At 51.0% G+C, this 22,608-nt stretch overlaps 2 protein-coding genes across 2 annotated transcripts in view; both read right to left on the reverse strand.

Moving 5' to 3' along the window:
• Positions 1 to 22,608, reverse strand: part of SETD2 (SET domain containing 2, histone lysine methyltransferase) — a gene marked incomplete at its 5' end in the record, with an annotated part of 51,949 nt that overhangs the window by 1,337 nt on the left and 28,004 nt on the right. The window contains 6 exons of the mRNA XM_082044632.1: positions 4,168 to 4,279; positions 6,290 to 6,429; positions 7,724 to 7,858; positions 8,734 to 9,409; positions 12,687 to 12,867; positions 13,798 to 13,846. Coding sequence (XP_081900758.1) covers positions 4,168 to 4,279; positions 6,290 to 6,429; positions 7,724 to 7,858; positions 8,734 to 9,409; positions 12,687 to 12,867; positions 13,798 to 13,846 — 1,293 coding nt within the window. The remainder of the gene's footprint in view (positions 1 to 4,167; positions 4,280 to 6,289; positions 6,430 to 7,723; positions 7,859 to 8,733; positions 9,410 to 12,686; positions 12,868 to 13,797; positions 13,847 to 22,608) is intronic.
• KIF9 (kinesin family member 9) overlaps positions 15,947 to 22,608 on the reverse strand; it is an 87,090-nt gene continuing 80,428 nt past the window's right edge. The window contains exon 22 of the transcript XR_014183412.1: positions 15,947 to 16,051. The gene's annotated coding sequence lies outside the window, so the exon portion shown is untranslated. The remainder of the gene's footprint in view (positions 16,052 to 22,608) is intronic.

The raw sequence follows: 22,608 nt of genomic DNA on the forward strand, positions 1-22,608 counted from the left end.
AAAGGAAATGAAAGGGAATGAAGGGAAATAAAAGGGAATCAAAGGAAATAAAGGGGAATCAAAGGAAATAAAGGGGAATCAAAGGAAATTATATAAAAGGAAAATAAAGGGAATGAAAAGAAATGAAAGGGAATAAAAGGAAACAGAAGGAAGTGAAAGGGAATAAAAGGGAATGAAAGGAAATGAAAGGAAATGAAACGGAATAAAAGGAAATGAAGGGAAATAAAAGGGAATCAAAGGAAATTATAGAAAAGGAAATGAAATGAAAGGGAATAAAAGGAAATAGAAGGAAACGAAAGGGAATGGAAAGGAATAAAAGGAAATAAAAGGGAATAAAATTGAATAAAAGGAAAGGGAATAAAAGGAAATTGAAGGAAATTAAAGGGAATAAAATGAAGTAAAAGGGAATCAAAGGAAATAAAGGGGAATCAAAGGAAATCATATAAAAGGAAACAAAAGAGAATAAAAGGAAATAGAAGGAAATTAAAGGGAATAAAAGGGAATGAAAGGGAATAAAAGGAAACAGAAGGAAATGAAAGGGAATAAAAGGGAAGGAAAGGGAATAAAGGGAAATAAAAGGGAAGAAAAGGAAATGAAAGAAAATAAAAAGCAATGAAAGGGAATAAAAGGCTGTGAGATGGTGCCTGGGACTGTCCCCATCCCTGTCCCCACCCTGGGGACATCGTTCCTGCCCCACAGCAAGGGGGGCCCAGCCAGCTTCCCAGTTAGTCCTGGTGCACCTCCCAGTTAGTCCTGGTCCTCTTCCCAGTTAGTCCTGGTGCACCTCCCAGTTAGTCCTGGTCCTCTTCCCAGTTAGTCCTGGTGCACCTCCCAGTTAGTCCTGGTGCTCTTCCCAGTTTAGTCCTGGTGTGCCTCCCAGTTAGTCCTGGTGTGTTTCCCAACCCAGGCACGCTTCCCAGTTTGGTCCCAGTTTGCTGCCCAGCCCAGCACTGGTATGGTCCTCACTGGCAGGATTCCCAGTACAGTCCCATCCTGATCCCAGTCCACTTCCCAACCTAATCCCAGTCCACTTCCCAGCCCAGTCCCAGCACATTTCCCAGTATGATCCCAGCACTCTTCCCAGTTTGATCCCAGTCCACTTCCCAGCCTGATCCCAGTACAATCGCCAGTCTGATCCCAGTCCACTTCCCAGTTTGATCCCCGTCCTCCATTGGCGAGTCGGGCCAGTTTTTTGGGGGGGTTATTACCTTTTCTGGGGAGGAGTGAGAAGCAAAGCAGCCGATCATCCCCTTCCCACCCAATTATCATTACGTTAAAGCCTAACGATGATTTTTAGGGCCAAATCCACGCCGGCCGGGGGGGCACAATCCTGACCCTGCTCTGGGGGCTGTTTGAGCAAAACTCCTTTATTCAGCCCATGAATTTTAGATCCGAATTTGTGCCTGTTCTCCTGGGTATCAACCCCAAATTAATTTTAAAAAAAAGAAGAGATTTTTTACAAGTATTTAACAGTGAAACAAGCAGGATCCAGCCCAACCCTTTCCAAACCCTGAGGCTGGAGGGCAAAACTGCAAAATCCCATTAAGCTGGAGCTTAAATCACAAGTTTTATTGCCCAGGGCTGTCCCGCACATCAAAGCTCAGGGACCGACATCAAAAAGCCGGTGAGGGGTCCCTGCGGCGTCACCAGCCCCGTCACCTTCCGTCCCCATCGCCCCCGCACACCCCAATTCTATTAATTCCCCACAAGGGCTTATTTTCTATGTGGGTCACTTCATTTAGCCCTCGAGGGATTAATTAAAATATAAGTTATCAGCGCTAATTAGGTCGCTTCACCAGATGGGTTTGGGGCTTGCGGGAAAGCGCCGCAAAGGTTAAATAAAGATGTGAGTAAATAAACGCGAAGTAAAGGCAAAAATAAAGCCCAGCGTGGTTGGATTAAGGCTGGGATTAAATGTGCAAGATGCAGAAAGGCTCCATGGTGTCCCCGGCACAATGGTGGGAAGTGCCGGGGTGATGTGGAAAAGGCAAACGGCATTTTTGGGGGATGGGGGGAGAAACCAAACCTGATATCGCTGAGGCTGACAGATGGGAAAACCAGGAGCAAAATTCTGCTGTTCCCATCTATCAGCCTCCAAGTTTTACGGAAAAACCCCTGCAGAGGGGAGGTGGCGATGGACAGGCTGGAAAAGATGTTTTTTGGGGGGAAAAGCAGCTTGGGATGCGGAGCGAGAGGCCCAATTTAGCAGGAAATACAGAAGAGCTGCGGGAGGAACCGACGGGCAGAGACACAAACATCCTGTGCAGTTTTTCCACCTTAAAAAGATGTAAAAGCTTCAGCATCCAGCCCCGCGGCACCGCCGGCCTCACTGAGCTGCCCTCTCATGCATCTTCCTTTCCCAGGGGCGAAAAACAGGCTTTAAAACATGTTTTAAAGGGAACCAGCGAGCACGGTTTCATGCGCCTCTTGTGCCTTTCCATCAAAACTATCAGTGGCGTGCGAGCCGCCCGGCGCTGCCACCAGCCGCGGTGACACCGGCTCCGAGGGGACCCAGGAGGGAGCGGATGATGCTCAGGAAGGGGTTGAGATGGAAATAAAGCACCTCGGGCCCCAGGAATAGCAGCGGCAGCTGTTGGGCGGCCGGAGCCGCGATGCCGGGGGGTCGAATCCCTTGTGGAAAAGGTGTGGGGTGGGGAAAAGAAAAACCACGTCAGGAATGCGGTTGGGATTTCGGGGCGGGAACGGAGCGGCGGGGGCGGCGGGCACCGGGGGATTCCGTGTTGTTTCCACCACTGGGAAGAAGCCAAACTTGAGAAGGAGAAGATTTAAAGCTCTGAACTGCATTGTCATAAGGTCAGGCAAAGGGGTTAATATAGGATGGTTTGGGATAAGTTTTGCACCTGAAAATTGGGATTCTGGGGGTCATGAAGCCCCTGGAGCATCGTCCTAAATCCTCGGCACCGTTTATATCTCAAAGGTTTGGAATCTGCACTTGAAAAAGCAGCAGCTTTCCTTGCGGGTAATGCTGAGACCCCCAAAATCCCATAAGAAAAAGACTCCCAAGCCATAAAGCACCAGTAAAACTGTATTTTCACGCTCAGAAAAGCCTGATTTTCTTCTCCCCGTGTTGTTCCCATCAATGTTTCCCAATATCTCCCACTAAGGTTCAGCTTGTACAGCCAGGGCAGCAAATCCCTCCGTGGGGACACAGTTTATGGCTATTCCATATTAATAAAACCTCACCTGGAAGTGATAAATAAATTGATAAATCAAATGAGAAATAGAGAAATGGATAAATAGGTTCTCGTGTTTCCAAGCTGATATCCTTCAAGAACAATGTGTAAGCCGAACCCAAATGCAGATAAAGCGGGACCGACGCCAGGGGCGAACCCTTCCCAGCAAAGCAAAATGCGCTGGAGAAAGCAGCAAATTCGGGATATTTGTTGTTCTTTCCCGATCCTGATCCCGACCCACGGCCAAAATACCATGTAAAACGCTTTTCTGGATTCCTCTGCACAAGTAAAACCTCCTCAGCCTCATTTGCTAATTAACTTTTTTTCTTACAGGGAGGGAAATATTTGTGAATTATGTAGTTTAAGCAAACTCTCCAGGAATTCCAAGGGACTCAGAGGCGTTTTGGGGGCTGGGTTAACCCTTGGGATCCCAGTGGGATGTTCCTGGGGATGTAAGACGGACGGTGCCTTTGGTACCTACAGCAAAGTCAGCGCTGGGTCTGCGGGTATCACCCCAACATCGACACAATCGCTCCCCCAACAAACCTTTGCTCCCACAGCTCTTTTTCTGGCCAGTTTTAAGGTGACATTGTAGGGCATGCAGGGCGGGACATCATAACCCCATGTGCTCACCCAAACCCCAGAGCAAAGGAGCATCAGGGTCTCTACCCAACCCAGAAGGACAAGGAGATAAAAGCACCACGCAAATCTCTGTTTGAGTATTTGTCACCAAGAGAAAACCTGGTGGCGGGATGGAGAAGCTGCTCCTCAGCGGCCACTGGGCAGCAGGTATTTCAGAGCGGCAAGGAAAGAACAACTAAACTCCCTTAATCCCTTAATCCCAGTGGTACAGTTGCTACGGCTGATCTCAGGTCACTTCTGTCTCTCTGTCAACCCCCCAAGTCCGTAGCGAACCCAACAACAGCCCCTGTGCCATTAATGCCAAGTTTTCCCTCGCTGACCCTGCGCTTACCTTCATGGGGTTCTCATCGTACGTTGGGGTCCCCAGGTCCATCTCGGCTTCGTGTTCCAGGCTGGCGTCATCCCCCGGGCTGTCCCAGGTCGGAGGGTCCCACTGGGTTTGCCTGGAGGAAGACAGATGGACAGACGGACCATCAGCCTCTTGACAGCAACAGGTACCTGACCGTCCCATGAACTGGGACGTCTGGTCTCCATCAGTCAGCGGAACTCTTTAATGTGGCCCTATCTTGCTGTTCATGTTGAGTTTGAGAAGGCTGTGAATTGGAGAAGGCTCGAACCAAGCGAGAAGGACTTAAAAAGGGGAATTGGCGCAATTTTCTATCACTGGTGACAACGTGGGGTGAAGGGAAGTTTGTGGCGGGTGTGAAATAAAGAAGGTCGGTGATTCTGGCGTGGCAAGATGGGAGATGCTGCTCAAACCGAGCGTTGAGCTCCAGGTGGAAAGGACACAGCCCCAAACACTCGGGAGAAACCACAGGAGCCTGGAAGGATGGATGAGAAGATGATGCGAAGCTCATCCATACACTACAAGAGGCTAAATGAAGGGTCAGAGCTCTTCTTAGCACATGAAGGAACATCTGCAGGATGAGCTGGGAGAAAACGTCAGAGCCTGCTTGGGGAAGAGCCCCAGCACCTTCACACTGGGGAAGGATGGGGAGAAGTGGGCTGGATTTCCTCAAGGTGCGAAGGGGCGACCTGGAGGAGAAACCCTGTCCCACTTCAGGGCTTTTTACCATTGAGAACACACTGGGGAAAAATACTATTTCAAGGAGCCCCACGTGCTTCATTTTAATCCTCTAAATACTGTTGAATGTCCCTGAGCTCAGATCGCGATTAATTTGATCGTTAAGTAGAACGAAACTTTAAAATAAGAAAGCGTCTCGTCCTGTTGGAAGCTACAGCTAAAACAAGGATGGAAATAAACCTTCCAGCCTGTGCGCATCAAAAAAGTTAAAGATTAATTCTATGCAATTAGTGGCTTCTCGTGTAGCTGCAGAAGATGCACGGAGGAGGAATTCCACGCCAAGGGGGAACACTCGCTTGGGTCTCCTGGTCTCATTGCAGGGCTTAAAAACCACAACACAAATCACAAATCCCCACCTGACCCTTTTTTCCTTTAATTCCTGAGGTTTTAGGGTCTCCTGCTCTGCTGCTGGTGCAACTCTCAATGTGTAAGGTGGTAGGACGGAGTCCAACAGGAGACTGAAACAATGGGTTGATGCAGAGAAATGTCTGCGAGGAACAGTAACTGACGCCAAGACACTCAGGACTCGTAAGAAAATACTGAGGCTTAACGCTTTAGAGAGGTGAATCCACATACAGACCTCACATGGAGTTGGAAATCGAAAGAAATTCTCTTCAGAAGCCTAAAATTTGAGCTAAGTTCATAGATATTGATCCAAAAACCTGGGACCTCCCAAAACTGATGGCGAAGCTGGGGGGAAAACGCTGGGAAATTCTATTTCTTGCTCCAGAACAGATCGAAGGTTTGAAGGTGGAAAAAAAAAGGAGGGTGAGAAGACAAACCCTTTGATTTTAGAGAACAAACCCGCACGCTGATCCCTGTGCCACCCAAGGCCTGTCCACACAGGACACCCACACAACGCTCACGTGTTCAACAACCCGGGTTATTCACGGCAAGGTCTCCACCTGTTCATTCTGCCATTTCAGCACCGTGTGGGGCGCCCCGGGTGCTGCCAGAGCAATGGAAACTAAAGAAGGTGCCAAAAGAACTAAATCCACCTTGACCGAGATGCTGGGGAGAAAGATGTTGCTTTGGTGGGATTATTTTTTGGGGGGGAGCTCCTTACCACACCCTGTTACAACTCAATACCTGGTTGGAGTCTTTGTCTATAAGGAAATAATTTGCTATCGTTCTGCTCCAAAAAAAAGGGGCTTTATCCCAAGGACACATTTATGGGTGTGAAGAAAAGGTCTGGAGCAATCTCAGCCTCCCAGCAGCACCTCGGCAGGTGCCTAAGGGTTGAACATCTATTTCTTTTGCACCCAATTCCTTTGTTTGAGCTCCCAAACTCCAACCCTGAAGCCGTGACCACGCTCACCTGTTTACCCTGCTCACCTCATTAACACTCTCACCTCGTTAGCACACTCACCTCGTCACCACGTGGTAGTAGTAGATCTTCCCCTCTGGATCTCGAGCTGTTTTCCAGTTGGGTGGGAGGACGATGGTTTTGGGTTTTGGAGGGGATGGTGGAGGCAAGTCCAGGAGGTTATTGGTCACCACAAGCTCTGGCTGCAAACACCACAAAAAGGGGGAAAAGAAAGACGTGAGGATGGTCAGAGCAGCCCAACAACAACGACTTTGTTGAAGGTAAAACTTAAAACCGACTTTAGCGTTGGCCTAAGAAGGGACGTGGACAATGTCTTTCCCTTGCTCTTCATCAAATCCCCCAAGCACGCACTTGAGAACATCCCAAGTTTGTAATATGGCTACTTGGCTTCTGATGAAGGGATTTTGGCGGTCAAAGTGGCTCATGGAGTTCCCACGTGCCCACCCATGACTTCTCGGATGGTCCGGCGCAAAGTCTGAACACAGATCTGGGCTCAAAACCCCCCAACAAAGTGTGTCTGATGCCCACAGCCAGCCTGGAGATCAGCATCCCAAAGGGTGACACACGGAAAACTCCTCCAGCTGGTAAGGAATCCCACAGAATCACAGATGGTTGGGTTGAAGGTCCCTCTGTAGATCCCCAGCCCACGGGCTCACGCAGGGTCACCAGAGCAGATCACACAGGGTCACCAGAGCAGATCACACAGGGTCACCAGAGCAGATCACGCAGGGTCACCAGAGCAGATCACACAGGGTCACCAGAGCAGATCACGGAGGTCAATCAAGGCGGGTTTGAATGTCTCAGAGAAGGAGACTCCACACCTGCTCTGGGCAGCCTGGGCCAGGCTCTGGCACCTCCCAGCAAACAAGTTTCTCCTTATATTTAGATGGAGCCTCCTGTGTTTCAGTCTGTGCCCGTTGCCCCTCACCCTGGCGTTGGGCACCACTGAACAGAGTCTGGTCCACCCTCTGACACCCACCCTGAGATATTGATCCATTGATCACATCCCTCTCAGCTTCTCTTCTCCAGCTCAACAGCCCCAGCTCTCTCAGTCTCCTCATCACAAAGATGCTCCAGACCCCTCAGCATCTTCATGTCCCTCCCTGGACCCTCTCCAGTAATTCCTTGTCCTTCTTGAACTGGGGAGCCCAGAACTGGCCCCAGAACTGCAGATGCAGCCTCACCAGGGCAGAGCAGAGGGGGAGGAACCTCCCTGACCTGACTCTTCCTCACGCACCCCATGTCCCATTGGCCTCTTGGCCACATGGGCCCATTGCTCCTCAACACATCCGCAGCATCCAGAAACCACGAGGAACCACGCAAACCCAAAGCAGACGTCCACAAACACTCCCCGTCCCTTCTTAGGGCCACGGTTTAGTGCTAGATTTAGGTTATGGTTGGACTCGATGATCTCAAGGGTCTCTTCTAACCAAAATGATTCTGTGATTTCACGATTCTGCCCCACGAAAGCTTTACCTGCTGGATGGGCTGCGGCTGCCCGGCCGCCACAATGGTGGTCACGGCCGCCGGGGGCTGCACGATGACTCCCTGCGGATGAGGCGTGTAGATCTGCTGGCTCTGGATGTACTGGAGACTTGGTTGGGCATAACTCTGAAACGGAGCACGGGGAATCACAAATGAGCTTGATTTACCAAAAACCCCCACTTTTCTGGAGGACAAAGTACAGCTTCTCTTAGTGGGGTTAAAGTAGAGGAGGCAAGAAGAGGTTAATGGTCCTCAGGGAGTAGGGGAATGTAAAATCCAAACAAAATAGCAATAACCAGTGACTGAGGTGGAGTTCAAGCAAACATTCATATAAAATTGACCAACTTGCCATCCCAGGAGTCGTACAATTGCCTACATCTTGATTTTGGGAAGAACGGGGCATCGGGAAGGCGCTGAACGCCAATACCCTTGTGAACAAAGATAAAATAGAAGGAGATAGAACTTCAGCGTGGTCATTTGCAGCTCAAGGCTGAGCCTGATGGAAAGGGACGTGTAGTTTAGAGAAAACAGATGAAGAAGGTTGATCTGTTGGGTTTTTTTGTTTGGTTTAAGTCATACCAGAGCTGTTTAAGTCATACAAGAGCTACCAGCTGCTTCCCAAAGTCAAGGGAAGGCGAGCTCACACCTCCAGGTTTTACTGCGGAAGCTTTTACCCAGAAATACCTGTTCACCAGAACCAACAAGCAAAAAAACCACCATAACTTTCATGAGCAGGTTCAAAATAATCTCTGTCAACTCCCACTTGACCCCAACAACTACAATAAATGGCGTTTGTACGTGGAAAACACCCCGTGTAAATGTGCTTTTCTCAGACTCTTGGGTGGAAGAGGTTTAATATTAGAAAAATATTAATATTAGAAAAATATTAAGAATGTTAGTATTAAGAACACCAGTGAAGTATGAGCAAATAAAGTGTACCAGGCCGGAACGTTTCGTTTTGTGGGTGTTTCACGCCACGTTGCGCCCAAAATAAAAATTACCTGGACAATCGGCGGGGTCGTCTGCGAGTAGGGGGACGTCACGCCGTACACCGTCTGACAGGTCTGTCCTTGGTAATAAATGGCCGGTTGGGACTGTGCGGGCGAGTACTGCTGTGGAACGGCCACGGGCTGCTGGGCCGAGTCCCACACGCCGTAGCTCTGGCTCTGCACCGCTCCCGCCGTAGCCACGGGCAGGACGGCCACGTTGGCTTCCTGATGGACCACAGCGTCACTTTGCGCTACATACTGCGGGGTTGTCACCTCCATGGGGGTTGCTACATGTTGGACGACAGGTACCGGCTGAGGAGTAGTTAAGGTGGGTTCTACCGTGTGCCCCACCAAAGTCTGCGGGTGCTCGTAGGGCGCCGGCGAGCACATGGAGTCCATGGTGGGGGTGGGCAGCAGCACCTTGCCGGCGTTGGGGTTGCTGGGGTCTACGTAGGCTTGCATGGGGTAGCCGGGCGGGTAGCCGATGAAGCTGTGGTGGGACGCGCCATAGCCCATGGAGTCGTAGGGCAAGGGGGATGTCATCCCCAGGTTTTGGAGCTGCTGTTGTTGTTTCTGGGCTTCGCGCTGGGCAACTTCTTGCTCAAAGAGCTTCCTGCGCTCTTCCGTGGAGAGCTTGTTGCGGTCCTTGAGGCGGACTTTCTTCTTTGAAGATGCTGGTGTGTCATACCTGGGAGAGAAAGGAAAGAAAAGGAAAGAAAGGAAGAGAGGAGAGAGAAGAGGGGCAGGGCAGGGCAGGGCAGGGCAGGGCAGGGCAGGGCAGGGCAGGGCAGGGCAGGGCAGGGAGGAGAGGAGAGGGAGGAGAGGAGAGGAGAGGAGAGGAGAGGAGAGGAGAGGAGAGGAGAGGAGAGGAGAGGAGAGGAGAGGAGAGGAGAGGAGAGGAGAGGAGAGGAGAGGAGAGGAGAGGAGAGGAGAGGAGAGGAGAGGAGAGGAGAGGAGAGGAGAGGAGAGGAGAGGAGAGGAGAGGAGAGGAGAGGAGAGGAGAGGAGAGGAGAGGAGAGGAGAGGAGAGGAGAGGAGAGGAGAGGAGAGGAGAGGAGAGGAGAGGAGAGGAGAGGAGAGGAGAGGAGAGGAGAGGAGAGGAGAGGAGAGGAGAGGAGGAGAGAAAGAGAAAAGAGGGTTTGTGAGAGCTCAGAAAGCTGCGGGTCAAGGGCTCCAGCAGCCAAAGGACCACACAGACCTGGGGGGCCCAAATGCCCAATAGCAGCATCAGTCCCTAAAACCATTCATTGGTTTTCAGCTGTTTGACCAACAGTGGCAACTCAGAGAGAGCAGAACCAGCCCCTGGTCCCGCTCAAGCGGGAGCAAGGAGGCACAGGATGAGTCCAATGGTCCCACTGGATTTACTGGCCTCACGGTGGAGGGATTTCATTCTTTCATTTATAAATAAGAACTTCCAGCCCGAGACGCAGAGCAGCTGGAAGGATTTTTTCCAAGGAGTTAAAGAAGAAATAAAATAAAATAGAATAAAAAAAGCCTAAGGACTTTGATCAGACCTCAACCATGGAAAATTGCAGATCAAAGGTGGATATTTTGAGCAGTTATGAGTGGTAAAACAGGGATTACAAAGAAAAATGCTTTGCAGCCCTAACAGAACGGATTCTACAAAGCATCCAGTATATTGTCTATATATGCACTTTAGGTTTGTGCGTTCGGTTTCCATATCAAAAGCACATTGCTACCAACAGATACACTTCGAGACGCCCCTCGCGTCCCAAGGATCCGTTAATGAGAACCTTATTGACGTGATGAGCTCCATTTCGATAATTACAGTCTTTCCTGGAGAGTTTACACGAGAAGCAGCCGGCGTGAAGGGACGGGCGGAAAAACACGGGGGGGTTAGCGCAGAGCAAACCAGCGATGCTCTTCTGTTTGCTCTGCTCCTCTCTCCACCTTTTTTATTACTTTGTCTTATTTAATCCAGTATTATAGTTTTACATCTTATTTTTCATCCAGATGTTTGAAAGTTTCCCAGCACAGCTCAATCCGAGGACAAAAGTCTCCTCGTCTGGCCGATTTGCCACCCATTGTTCCCTAATTACTAAGTGACTTTAGATCTTATTTAGGAGGAACAACAGCAAACTGACTTGTTTAAAGGAAATTCCTTGGTATTCTTACTGCCTTTAACATAATCTGAAGTCTCCCCCAAACACAAGACATGTAATATTTTCCTTCTCTTAATTAAGAAGCCACGTTTGAGGGAGGAAAATGGGTATTTGGTAAGAAGCAGCGGCTGATTCATGTGCTGCCACCAGCACCAGCACCTTCATTGCTCCTCTGGCTCAAAAAAACATGGTCTGAATATATAAAAAAAGGATAAATAAGCTTTGGGTGGCTGCCAGGGTCATGGCACTGAGCCCATTCTCACTTAAAATCAGCTAAAAATTACAAATACTTTCTCTTTCTGCTTGTTCCTTGAACTCAACTCATCAAGGCAAAGAATTTGATGCTTTTGCTGGATCTCATAGTCTTGGTGCCTTGATGGACCTATTAGAGAGCAGTGTAGGGAAAGGGAGCTGGGGGTCCTGGGGACAGCAGGGTGACCATGAGCCAGCACTGGGCCCTTGTGGCCAGGAAGCCAATGGTACCTGGGGTGGGTTAGAAGGGGGTGGTCAGTAGGTCAGAGAGGTTCTCCTGCCCCTCTGCTCTGCCCTGGGGAGACCACACCTGGAATCTTGTGTCCAGTTGTGGCCCCTCAGTTCCAGCAGGACAGGGAACTGCTGCAGAGAGTCCAGCGCAGCCACCAAGATGCTGGAGGGAGTGGAGCATCTCCCGTGTGAGGAAAGGCTGAGGGAGCTGGGGCTCTGGAGCTGGACAAGAGGACACTGAGGGGGGACTCATTGCTGGGGATCAATATGGAAAGGGGGAGTGTCAGGAGGATGGAGCCAGGCTCTTCTGGTGACAGCCAGTGACAGGACAAGGGGCAATGGGTGCAAACACAAACACAGGAGGTTCCACTTGAATTTGAGAAGAAACTTCTTCCCAGTGAGGGTGGCAGAGCCTGGCCCAGGCTGCCCAGGGGGTTGTGGAGTCTCCTTCTGTGCAGACATTCCAACCCGCCTGGACACCTTCCTGTGTAACCTCAGCTGGGTGTTCCTGCTCCATGGGGGGATTGCACTGGATGAGCTTTCCAGGGCCCTTCAACCCCTGACATTCTGGGATTCTGTGATTCTGTGATTCTCTAAGACAACTTGTGTTTAAATATCTTCTTTTAGAAGACAGAAGTAAATTTGAAGTCCAAGATCTGCCCTTGTATCCTTCACTTGCAAAACGTCTGCAGGGGAGGTGGGAATCCATCGGGCCACCCACAAAAAAGGAACATAGAATCACTATAAGGTCTTTAAAACTCTTCTCAGCCACCACTCCCAGCACGGTGGGGTGGGTCCTACCTACCTGGACCACTTTCCTCGCGCTCAACAGCTTTTGGGGAATATTCCCTTGGCTAAGGAAGTTGTTTTGTGTCAGAAATCCTCTTTGGTGTGGGTACTTCTAGCTCGTTTCAAGTTGAAGTTTAGATCAATCCCCAAGCACACTGGGGATGGGTGGAGGAGAAGAAGGGAATGGGTTTTGGAGGAGCCAGAAGTTCTGTCTGTGTGAGGAGGGATCTCTAATTTCTGTGTGAGAGCTGGGTGTAGCTTCCCTCATCACCCACTGAACTCCCAAAATGTGCCTGAAGAACACAGTGTGGGTTATCTGGACAACAGTGTGGGTTATCTGGACAACAGTGTGGGTTATCTGAAGATGATGGTGTGTGTTATCCAAGAGGAGAGGCCACCTCACACCAAGGAGCCACCAAACTCCACCCAGGGAACGTGTCTCACAAGAGAAAACTTCCTTCCCCATCCCTGGGTGTTTTCAGGGCTCACCAGGACCGTTTTTCCCAGCGTTTTCACCCAGGATTACCGCAATTCTGACGCTCCCAGCCCAGCGGTTGGATCCATAACTTGCCTGTCCTCCGGCCGCTTGGTTCCTCGCTCGTACGCCGAGGACGGAGGGGACAACGAGTCTCGCCGCCTCTTCTTCTCTTTACTCTGGCTCTGCCGCTCGGGGTCCCGCTCTCTGCTCAGGACGGGGTTCTTGGGAGTGGGAGTCTGATCCTTGTGGCCGGCGGTTTCCCTCCCACGGTCGGCTGGTGGGGAAAATGGGTGAAAAAGGAGAGAATTTGTATAAGTGAGTGTATTTCTAGCTCTCCCTTCCTCCAGTTTCAGCAGCTTCTGTTAGTGAAGAGTCATAATAAGTCATAGGTTGCGCCATATCAGCCACATGGTTACAATTCCCTTCACTCACTACTTAAGTATCTCCTTTATTCACAGGAGCTGCTTTTGATGACCAGCTATGAATGCACAACCATCTCATGGAATCATGGAATCGTTTTGGTTGGAAAAGCCCCGCAAGATCATGAATTCCAACCATAACCCACCCCAGCACTGCCCCATGTCCTGAGAACCTCATGTCCGTCTGTCCAGCCCTCCAGGGATGGTGACTCCAGCACTGCCCTGGGCAGCCTGTTCCAATGCCCCACAGCCCTTTGGGGAAGAAATTGTTCCCCACATCCAACCTCAACCTCCCCTGGCACAACTTGAGGCCGTTTCTTTGTGTCCCTGTGTCCCCTCAGCTCCTGTTCTCCAGCTGAACCCCCCAGGTCCCTCAGCCGCTCCCATCACACTTGTGCTCCAGCCCCTCACCAGCTCCGTTCCCTTCTCTCCACTCGCTCCAGCACCTCAAGGCCTTTGTTGGCGTGAGGTGATCCCGCCACTGCTCTGGCTGCCATTTTGAGCCCTGAGGTGATCTTGGCGCCGCCATTTTGTGTTTTGAGGTGATTGTGGTGCCGCCATTTTGTGTTTTGAGGTGGTTATGGTGCCGCCATTTTGAGCCCTGAGCTGATGAGCCCAAAACTGCCCCCAGGATTCATGGTTTGGCCTCCCCAGTGCCCAGCACAGGGACGGTCACTGCCCTGGGCCTGCTGGCCACACCAGTGCTGGTACCAGCCACCTCTTGACATCCCACACTGGGAAAATGAAGTGGTTTCATAGGAGTGAATCAATACATGGGTACATACCACTGTTCTCCTTCTCCGCTTGGCTCTTCTTGGGGATGCGATAAACCTCCTGCAAAACAAGCCACGAGCACGGTCAGAATTGCAGCACAACCCCAAGAGCACAACACAGCACTAATAATTCAGCAATTCACTCGTGATTTTTAAAGAAAACAGGAAAAATAAAGTCTCTTGAAGTAAAGTTCTGGTTTTAAGCAAATTATTGCGGTGCTTTCTATATATTGCCTCGGACTGCATTTCGCGTTTGAGGAGTTTATGTGAGTTTTCGGGCCAAGCCGCCCATCCCGTCCACATGTACCAGCACCTGGATTTCCAGCTCTGCCAGAAATGCAAAAAAACCTGATTTTTGCAACTAAACCAGCTCCTCTCCAGGTGCAAAACTGTGCTTTACCACCTCTTAGTTTGTCCGCCTTGATGTTCCCCCAGATGCCAACCGAGCCTCACTGTGTTGGGGTGTCTCAGGTCACTGATCCCCGCCAGCACCCAAAGACCTCCCGTTGTGCCCGTCCTGGTCTTCAAGGCAGTTTTAGCTAATCCTGTGAGGAGCAGGGAGTTGGATTTGATGACCTTACGGGTCACAGAATCACAGAACGTCAGGGGTTGAAGGGCCCTGGAAAGCTCATCCAGTGCAATCCCCCCATGGAGCAGGAACACCCAGCTGAGGTTACACAGGAAGGTGTCCAGGCGGGTTGGAATGTCTGCACAGAAGGAGACTCCACAACCTCCCTGGGCAGCCTGGGCCAGGCTCTGCCACCCTCACCTCGAACAAGTTTCTTCTCAAATTTAAGTGGAAACTCCTGTGTTCCAGTTTGCACCCATTGCCCCTTGTCCTGTCACTGGTTGTCACCCAGAAGAGCCTGGCTCCATCCTCCTGACACTCCCCCTTTCCATATTGATCCCCAGCAATGAGTCCCCCCTCAGTGTCCTCTTGTCCAGCTCCAGAGCCCCAGCTCCCTCAGCCTTTCCTCCCACGGGAGATGCTCCACTCCCTCCAGCATCTTGGTGGCTGCGCTGGACTCTCTGCAGCAGTTCCCTGTCCTGCTGGAACTGAGGGGCCACAACTGGACACAAGATTCCAGGTGTGGTCTCCCCAGGGCAGAGCAGAGGGGCAGGAGAACCTCTCGGACCTACTGACCACCCCTTCTAACCCACCCCAGGTACCATTGGCTTCCTGGCCACAAGGGCCCAGTGCTGGCTCATGGTCATCCTTCAACTTGAGATGCTGATTCTGTGATTATTGAGATATTTCAGTGGAACAGCCACAGTTTCACCATCTTGGAGAAATAGAGACGTTGCTGGTGGCCATCATCTCCTCACCCATCTCACCAGCTCCCATGGACCATCCCTGGGCTTCTCCCAGCACCCACCAGCCTCATCAGGGATGGTCTCCACCATTTTGGTTGAGAAAAATATATTTATATTACATATATATAAGAAAAACATAGTCTTAGCCCCACATTTCAAGCTAAGAAACCATATTTTCCTTTGATGAAACAAATGGAAGTACAAGAAACCCTGGTGTGGTCTGTTTGCAAGATGCAACCACTTCAATAGTGCTGCCGAAGGTTACAAAAAAAAAGCGATTTTGGCCAAGATTTTAAGGATTTTTGAAATATTGTTGCTTTTCCGTGGAGCCTGAAGGCAAAGCAGCGAACATGTGCAGTTTGAAGTGTCTGCAAATAAAAGTGCTGTGACCTCTGCCAGTGGCGAGAGGCGTTGAGGAGCCTGCAAACACGGCCTCTGCGAATTGTTCTGATTTATTCACACATTTGCTGGGGATCAAAAGGGGCAGGAGCGGGAGACCAGATTGGGAGAGTGCAGAGCAGAGATGAGGGATGCAGACACATCACCAGCGCTCCCTTTGCCCAAACCCTTTTCTTTCTGGAGCCAGATGAGCTGCCCGTGCCCATCCTGCCCAATCCAAGCTGTGCCAGCCTGGAGAAGCCCCGAGGCCATGGGACAGCAGATCTGTGGGACCAGAGTGGGGAGAAGGAGCCATGGAGACCACAGCGACCACCAACACACTCTAAACGTCAGGGCTCAAAGGAAAAACAGGTTATCATCGAATCATTTTGGTTGGAAAAGCCCCTCAAGATCATGGAGTCCAACCATAACCCACCCCAGCACTGCCCCATGTCCTGAGAACCTCATGTCCGTCTGTCCAGCCCTCCAGGGATGGTGACTCCAGCACTGCCCTGGGCAGCCTGTTCCAATGCCCCACAGCCCTTTGGGGAAGAAATTGTTCCCCACATCCAACCTCAACCTCCCCTGGCACAACTTGAGGCCGTTTCTTTGTGTCCCTGTCTCCCCTCAGCTCCTGTTCTCCAGCTGAACCCCCCAGGTCCCTCAGCCGCTCCCATCACCCTTGTGCTCCAGCCCCTCACCAGCTCCGTTCCCTTCTCTCCACTCGCTCCAGCACCTCAAGGCCTTTCTTGGTGAGAGGGACCCAAAACTGCCCCCAGGATTTGAGGTTTGGCCTCCCCGGGTCCCAGCACAGGGGACAGTCACTGCTCTGCTCCTTTCCACCAAACCCGTGGTTTTACTCTCCATATTTCCAGGCAGGTGATGGTTCGGAAGCTGGACCCATCCCCAGTTTAGCTCCAAACCTCTGGCAGAGTCACCTGGAGCAGTTTCCTGCTGATCCGCGGGGTCGACGTTGCGCAGCTGCCGTTTAACCAGGTTTCGTTCGCCCCGCGAGGGTCCTCAGGGCATTCTCTCACCCCCTCCTTTAATTATCCCCTCTGATCTTTCCATGTGTTGCATTAAACCCCCCTCACATTGACTTCCCATCATTATCATTCGCACTAACAACCCCTTGTCCCCATCACTGTCCCCACCATCACTGTCCCCAAACGCCACCGACTCATCACCTGCAAAAGCGGGACCTTAATCCAGGGGCCGAGCAGAAGCTGCTGCTTCACAAGGGGAAATTGCAAGAGGTGTTAGAGCACTTTTAATTATTTATTGCTCTTCCGAGGCACCGGCAGCCCTGGGGTTACGGCGCTTGCACAGGGACATGGGGGAGAAAAGGAAAGCGAGCGCGGAAAAGCGCCTTTTCTAATGAGTTTTGCTAAGGCAACGTGTAATCCTTTCAAAACTCAAGTTATTTGAGCCAGAAACCATTTCTCCTACATACTACGTGTTGCCAGACCGCAAAAGCCACGCGAGCAGGAGTAACTCATCGATATTGTCCCATTATCTTCATAAAACAGGACTTGGGAATGAAGATTAAAACTTCACAGGGTCCTGAACTGGAAATGCAGGGACTGGGGCTGCCCCAGTTTAACCACCATCAGTTTGCAATTGTATTTTATACTCAGACTTTTAAACTGTAAATGAAATTTTTTAATATTAGTGATGCTAATGATTGCATAGGGATGTTTTACAACATTAATGACCATCCAGATTCTGGTAGCTTGTGGGAAAAAGCTCATTTTCTTTTAATTGCAGCTTGTCCCAAGCCCTTGCTCTGCTCCCTTCCCGAAATAATATCGTAGTTCACAAAAACACCCAGTGATTTGGAGCCAAATGTGATGAACCAGCTGTTTTCTGGCTGAAAATAGAGTCACGAAATAACACCAAAGAAACCGACTATGAAAAATCAGAGAGAAAAAGTTCAGGGTATCCCTGATGGTGGCTGCTGCTACCATTAACAAAACCAAAAGGTGATTAATTAATAGAATACGTAGTTAGTGTGACACAAAGAAGCTTTTCTGGGGGAGTTTGCTGAGATTTTGGCTTTCCCAGGGCAGGATTTCACAGAATCACAGAATGGAGTGGGTTGGAAAAGACCTCAGAGATCATCCAGTCCAACCCTTGGTCCAACTCCAGTCCATTGACCAGATCATGGCACTAAGTGCCATGTCCAATCTCAGTTTAAAAACCTCCAGGCCCGTGAGTCCAGCACCTCCCTGGGCAGCCATTCCAATGCCTGACCACTCTCTCTGCACAGAATTGCTTTCTCATCTCCAGCCTCAATTTCCCCTGGCAGAGTTGAAGCCCATGGCCCCTTGTCCTATTGCTGATGCCTGGGAGAAGAGCCCAATCCCCACCTGGCTAGAACTGCCCTTCAGGTAGTTCTAGAGAGTGCTGAGCTCAGCTCTAAGCCTCCTCTTCTCCAGACTAAACAAGCCCAGTTCCCTCAGCCTCTCCCCATGGGTTTTGTGCTCAAGTCCCTTCCCCAGTCTTGTTGCTCTTCTCTGGACTCGCTCCAGCACCTCAATCTCTTTCCTGAGCTGAGGGGCCCAGAACTGAACACAACACTCCAGGTGTGGCCTCCCCAATGCAGAGCACAGGGGAAGGATCACTGCCCTTGTCCTGCTGACCACGCTCCTTTGGATCCAGGACAGGACACCATTGGCCTTCTTGGCCACCTGGGCACAGTGTTGGCTCACGTTGAGCTTCCTGTCCATGAGTCCCCCCAGGTCCCTTTCAGCCTGGCTGCTCTCCAGCCACTCTGTGCCCAGCCTGTCAACCAGCAGCTCGACACTCCCTCCCAACTTGGTGTCATCAGCAAATTTGCTGATGATGGTCTCAATCCCCTCATCTAAATCATCAATCAATATGTTCAACAGGACTGGACCCAACCCTGACCCACTGGTGACCAGCGCCAGCTGGATGCGGCCCCATTGACCAGCACTCTCTGGGCCCGGCCCTCCAGCCAGTTCTTAGCCCAGCAGAGACTGCGCTTATCCAAGCCATGGGCTACCAGCTTTTGTGCTTTCCTAAGATGGAGCAAAACCAGCGACCAGCGAACAGTGTCGATTCTCCAATTTAGGGCATGGAAAAGATCTCTCAAGAAAAATAACAACGATAAACAATTGAAGATGATAAAAGATATCCAATGAAAAATAGAAAGGGGTAAAAAAATGGAAAGGTAAAAGGGGTGAAAATAAAAACATAACAAGATTGCAGGCTCGTTAGCAACGTGTCCAGCTCCAGCGCGGGATTTAACGAGAGGGTTGAAAGTCCCGCTTTATTGTGTTAGGGAAATAAAAACCACCTCTGCCCCACAGGCTAAGAACGTACATTTTCCTTTGGTGGAATAACTGAAAGTCTGAGAAAGCCCCTTGTGGTCGGTTCGCAAGACAAAACCACTTCAAAAGTGCTGCTGAACATTTAAAATAAAGCGATTTTTGGCCAAGATTTTTCAGGCATATTTTGCCTGAACACAAGACATGCAGCTTGAAGTCCCTGCAAATCCGTCTGTTGCGATGAGGGGCATTACAAGTCTGTAAATACACCAGTTTTAAATTATTCTTATTTATTTACACGTCTTCTATGGATCAGAAAACGCCTAATTTATCGTATATTTAACTAAAGGCAGCAGCTCAGTTTGTGGGGGGGAAGATGTGGAAGGAGCTGTTGTAGATAATAAATCTCCATATTAGTAAGAATATAAAATATAAGGATAATATACAAGTCATCCCAGCCACAGCGATGACTTTGCCTCGTGTATGAAGGACCGGACCACAAGAGAAGCTTCTGCAGACCCAAAATCACCCACTGGCAATGGGGTTTTTCTATTTTATTCTATTTTATTCTATTTTATTCTATTTTATTCTATTCTATTTTCTTTTTCCTGCTTCATCCCCCCCAAAAAATCACATTCTCAGATGCATCATGTTCAGAAAAATCAGCCCAGTGCCGGCTCAAGTGATGGTCCCACCAGGAGAGAAGGTGTGATGAGGAGCGACCAACCATGAGATGATGGATGGACCAGCACAAAGAGCTTGTGGCCAACGCTGCTGGTGAGTGGAGGGCAAATCAAAGCTACACCGGCCTCCCCAGCTCCTAAAAAACCATTTATCCCATGAAACAGCAAGATACGCAATGGGAAACTACTGGAAAAAGGGTCGGTGGGAAGAGGAGGCGGCCAAGGGCCACCTTGAGTAAGGGGACTTGGCCAAGGCGGCATTGCCCGGTCCCACCACGCGTTGCGTTGGGTTCACCACGACCTGAAGTGCAGTTGATGAAGGTAAGAAACTCAGAGATTCCAACTCAATGCAGATAAGTTGGGGAACGACCTATTAGAGAGCAGTGTAGGGGAAAGGGAGCTGGGGGTCCTGGGGACAGCAGGGTGACCATGAGCCAGCACTGGGCCCTTGTGGCCAGGAAGCCAATGGGACCTGGGGTGGGTTAGAAGGGGGTGGTCAGTAGGTCAGAGAGGTTCTCCTGCCCCTCTGCTCTGCCCTGGGGAGACCACACCTGGAATCTTGTGTCCAGTTGTGGCCCCTCAGTTCCAGCAGGACAGGGAACTGCTGCAGAGAGTCCAGCGCAGCCACCAAGATGCTGGAGGGAGTGGAGCATCTCCCGTGTGAGGAAAGGCTGAGGGAGCTGGGGCTCTGGAGCTGGACAAGAGGACACTGAGGGGGGACTCATTGCTGGGGATCAATATGGAAAGGGGAGTGTCAGGAGGATGGAGCCAGGCTCTTCTGGTGACAACCAGTGACAGGACAAGGGGCAATGGGTGCAAACTGGAACACAGGAGGTTCCACTTGAATTTGAGAAGAAACTTGTTTGGGGTGAGGGTGGCAGAGCCTGGCCCAGGCTGCCCAGGGGGTTGTGGAGTCTCCTTCTGTGCAGACATTCCAACCCCCTGGACACCTTCCTGTGTAACCTCAGCTGGGTGTTCCTGCTCCATGGGGGGATTGCACTGGATGAGCTTTCCAGGGCCCTTCCAACCCCTGACATTGTGTGACTCTGTGACTCTGTAACTGAGTTGGAGCTTCGAGGTCAAAGATGGTTCAAGGTAGTAGGGGCAGATCTGCCATCCTTGGGTAAGAGAAAACTTGGTCCTCTGAAAGACGCAGCTGTGAAAACAGGGACAGGAGGAAAATGGGTGAAAACACACCAGGATCCGTCCCATCAAACCAGATTGTTCTAAGGAAGGTCCTCAAAACACAGTAATTATGAACTGCGGAGCGAGTTACGTCTTGCTGAAGAGCAGCTAGAGATCGACCCAACGGGTGGAAGACGGAGGCAGACGAGCCTTTGAACCGGCAACAAAGGGAGGAATATGTCAAAACTGCTCCATAAAAACCAGATGGTGGTCAGAGCAGACACAAGCCAAGGGGAAACTCTGCAGAAAAGCCTTTTTTATTTTGGGAAACGGAAGCTTTGAGCGCGCAGAACCGCTGAAAATCAATGCAACCGCCGCTAACGGAGTCCAAATGGCTCTCGCCCTTCCAGAGCGGTTTTTAATGAGTTGCACAGAAAATTAAACACAGAAAGAAAAGTGATACAGGCCTGTTACAAAGAAAAGAATAATAAAAGAAATAGAGCCCCGGGCCTGAGGCTGCCCAGCTGCACACAAACCAGCCGCGGGCCGGGAGAGGCGAGAGAGCGGCAGAGACGGAAAGGAAGAGCGCGCTGAACGAATCTCTTCAGGAAAGCGTCCTAATTATTTCTGATTTAACGGGACTAAAGTGGAAAAGACCGACGGACAACGTAGGGAAACAGCCTGCGTAGGGGCTCGTCTTGTGTTCGTGCCAACGCAAGGAGAGCAAAGGGGTGTTCTACGTGGACCTGTGCCAAACCGAGCGTCCACCTGTGCGCCAAAACCGCTGTCACAGAATCCCAGAGTGTCAGGGGTCAGAAGGGACCTGGAAAGCTCATCCCGTGCAATCCCCCCATGGAGCAGGAACACCCAGCTGAGGTTACACAGGAAGGTGTCCAGGGGGTTGGAATGTCTGCACAGAAGGAGACTCCACAACCCCCCTGGGCAGCCTGGGCCAGGCTCTGCCACCCTCACCCCTAACAAGTTGCTTCTCAAATTTAAGTGGAAACTCCTGTGTTCCAGCTTGATCCCATTAGCCCTTGTCCTATCATTGTTTGCCACCGAGAAGAGCCTGGCTCCATCCTCATGGTACTCACCTTTTATATACTTATAGACGTTAATAAGGTCCCCCCTTCGTCTCCTCTTGTCCAGCTCCAGAGCCCCAGCTCCCTCAGCCTTTCCTCACACGGGAGATGCTCCACTCCCTCCAGCATCTTGGTGGCTGCGCTGGACTCTCTGCAGCAGTTCCCTGTCCTGCTGGAACTGAGGGGCCACAACTGGACACAAGATTCCAGGTGTGGTCTCCCCAGGGCAGAGCAGAGGGGCAGGAGAACCTCTCTGACCTACTGACCACCCCCTTCTAACCCACCCCAGGTCCCATTGGCTTCCTGGCCACAAGGGCCCAGTGCTGGCTCATGGCTCTGTCACCCAACTAGGGACCTGGTGTGGTTCTCCTGGGGACGAGGGGATGAGCCCCACGCCTGGACATAGAGCTGGAAGGTCACCTCCAGCCTCCAGAGCTCGAGGCGCTGGGCAAGTCCTCTGTGCGCAAAGCCAAGATGGTCGTGTTCTCTCATCTCACTCTGCTCTGGAGCGCTATAAACTTATCACGCAATCAAATCCACCCCCTACCACGCTGGATACCCAAAACTCCACCAGGCAGGGCTGGATCTGCCCAGGCAAGGGCACAAGTGTGATGGGAGCGGCTGAGGGACCTGGGGGGTTCAGCTGGAGAACAGGAGCTGAGGGGAGACAGGGACACAAAGAAACGGCCTCAAGTTGCGCCAGGGGAGGTTGAGGTTGGATGTGGGGAACAATTTCTTCCCCAAACGGCTGTGGGGCATTGGAACAGGCTGCCCAGGGCAGTGCTGGAGTCACCATCCCTGGAGGGCTGGACAGACGGACATGAGGTTCTCAGGACATGGGGCAGGGACAGGGCTGGGGGAATGCTTGGACCCCATAGTCTCTCCCAACCCAAACGATTCTATTCTATTCTGTGATTCCTCTTCCCTCGACAGCTCCCGACCTTGTGGCAA

Source organism: Streptopelia decaocto (genome assembly GCF_964273445.1).
Source record: "Streptopelia decaocto genome assembly, chromosome: 2".
Taxonomy (NCBI): domain Eukaryota; kingdom Metazoa; phylum Chordata; class Aves; order Columbiformes; family Columbidae; genus Streptopelia; species Streptopelia decaocto.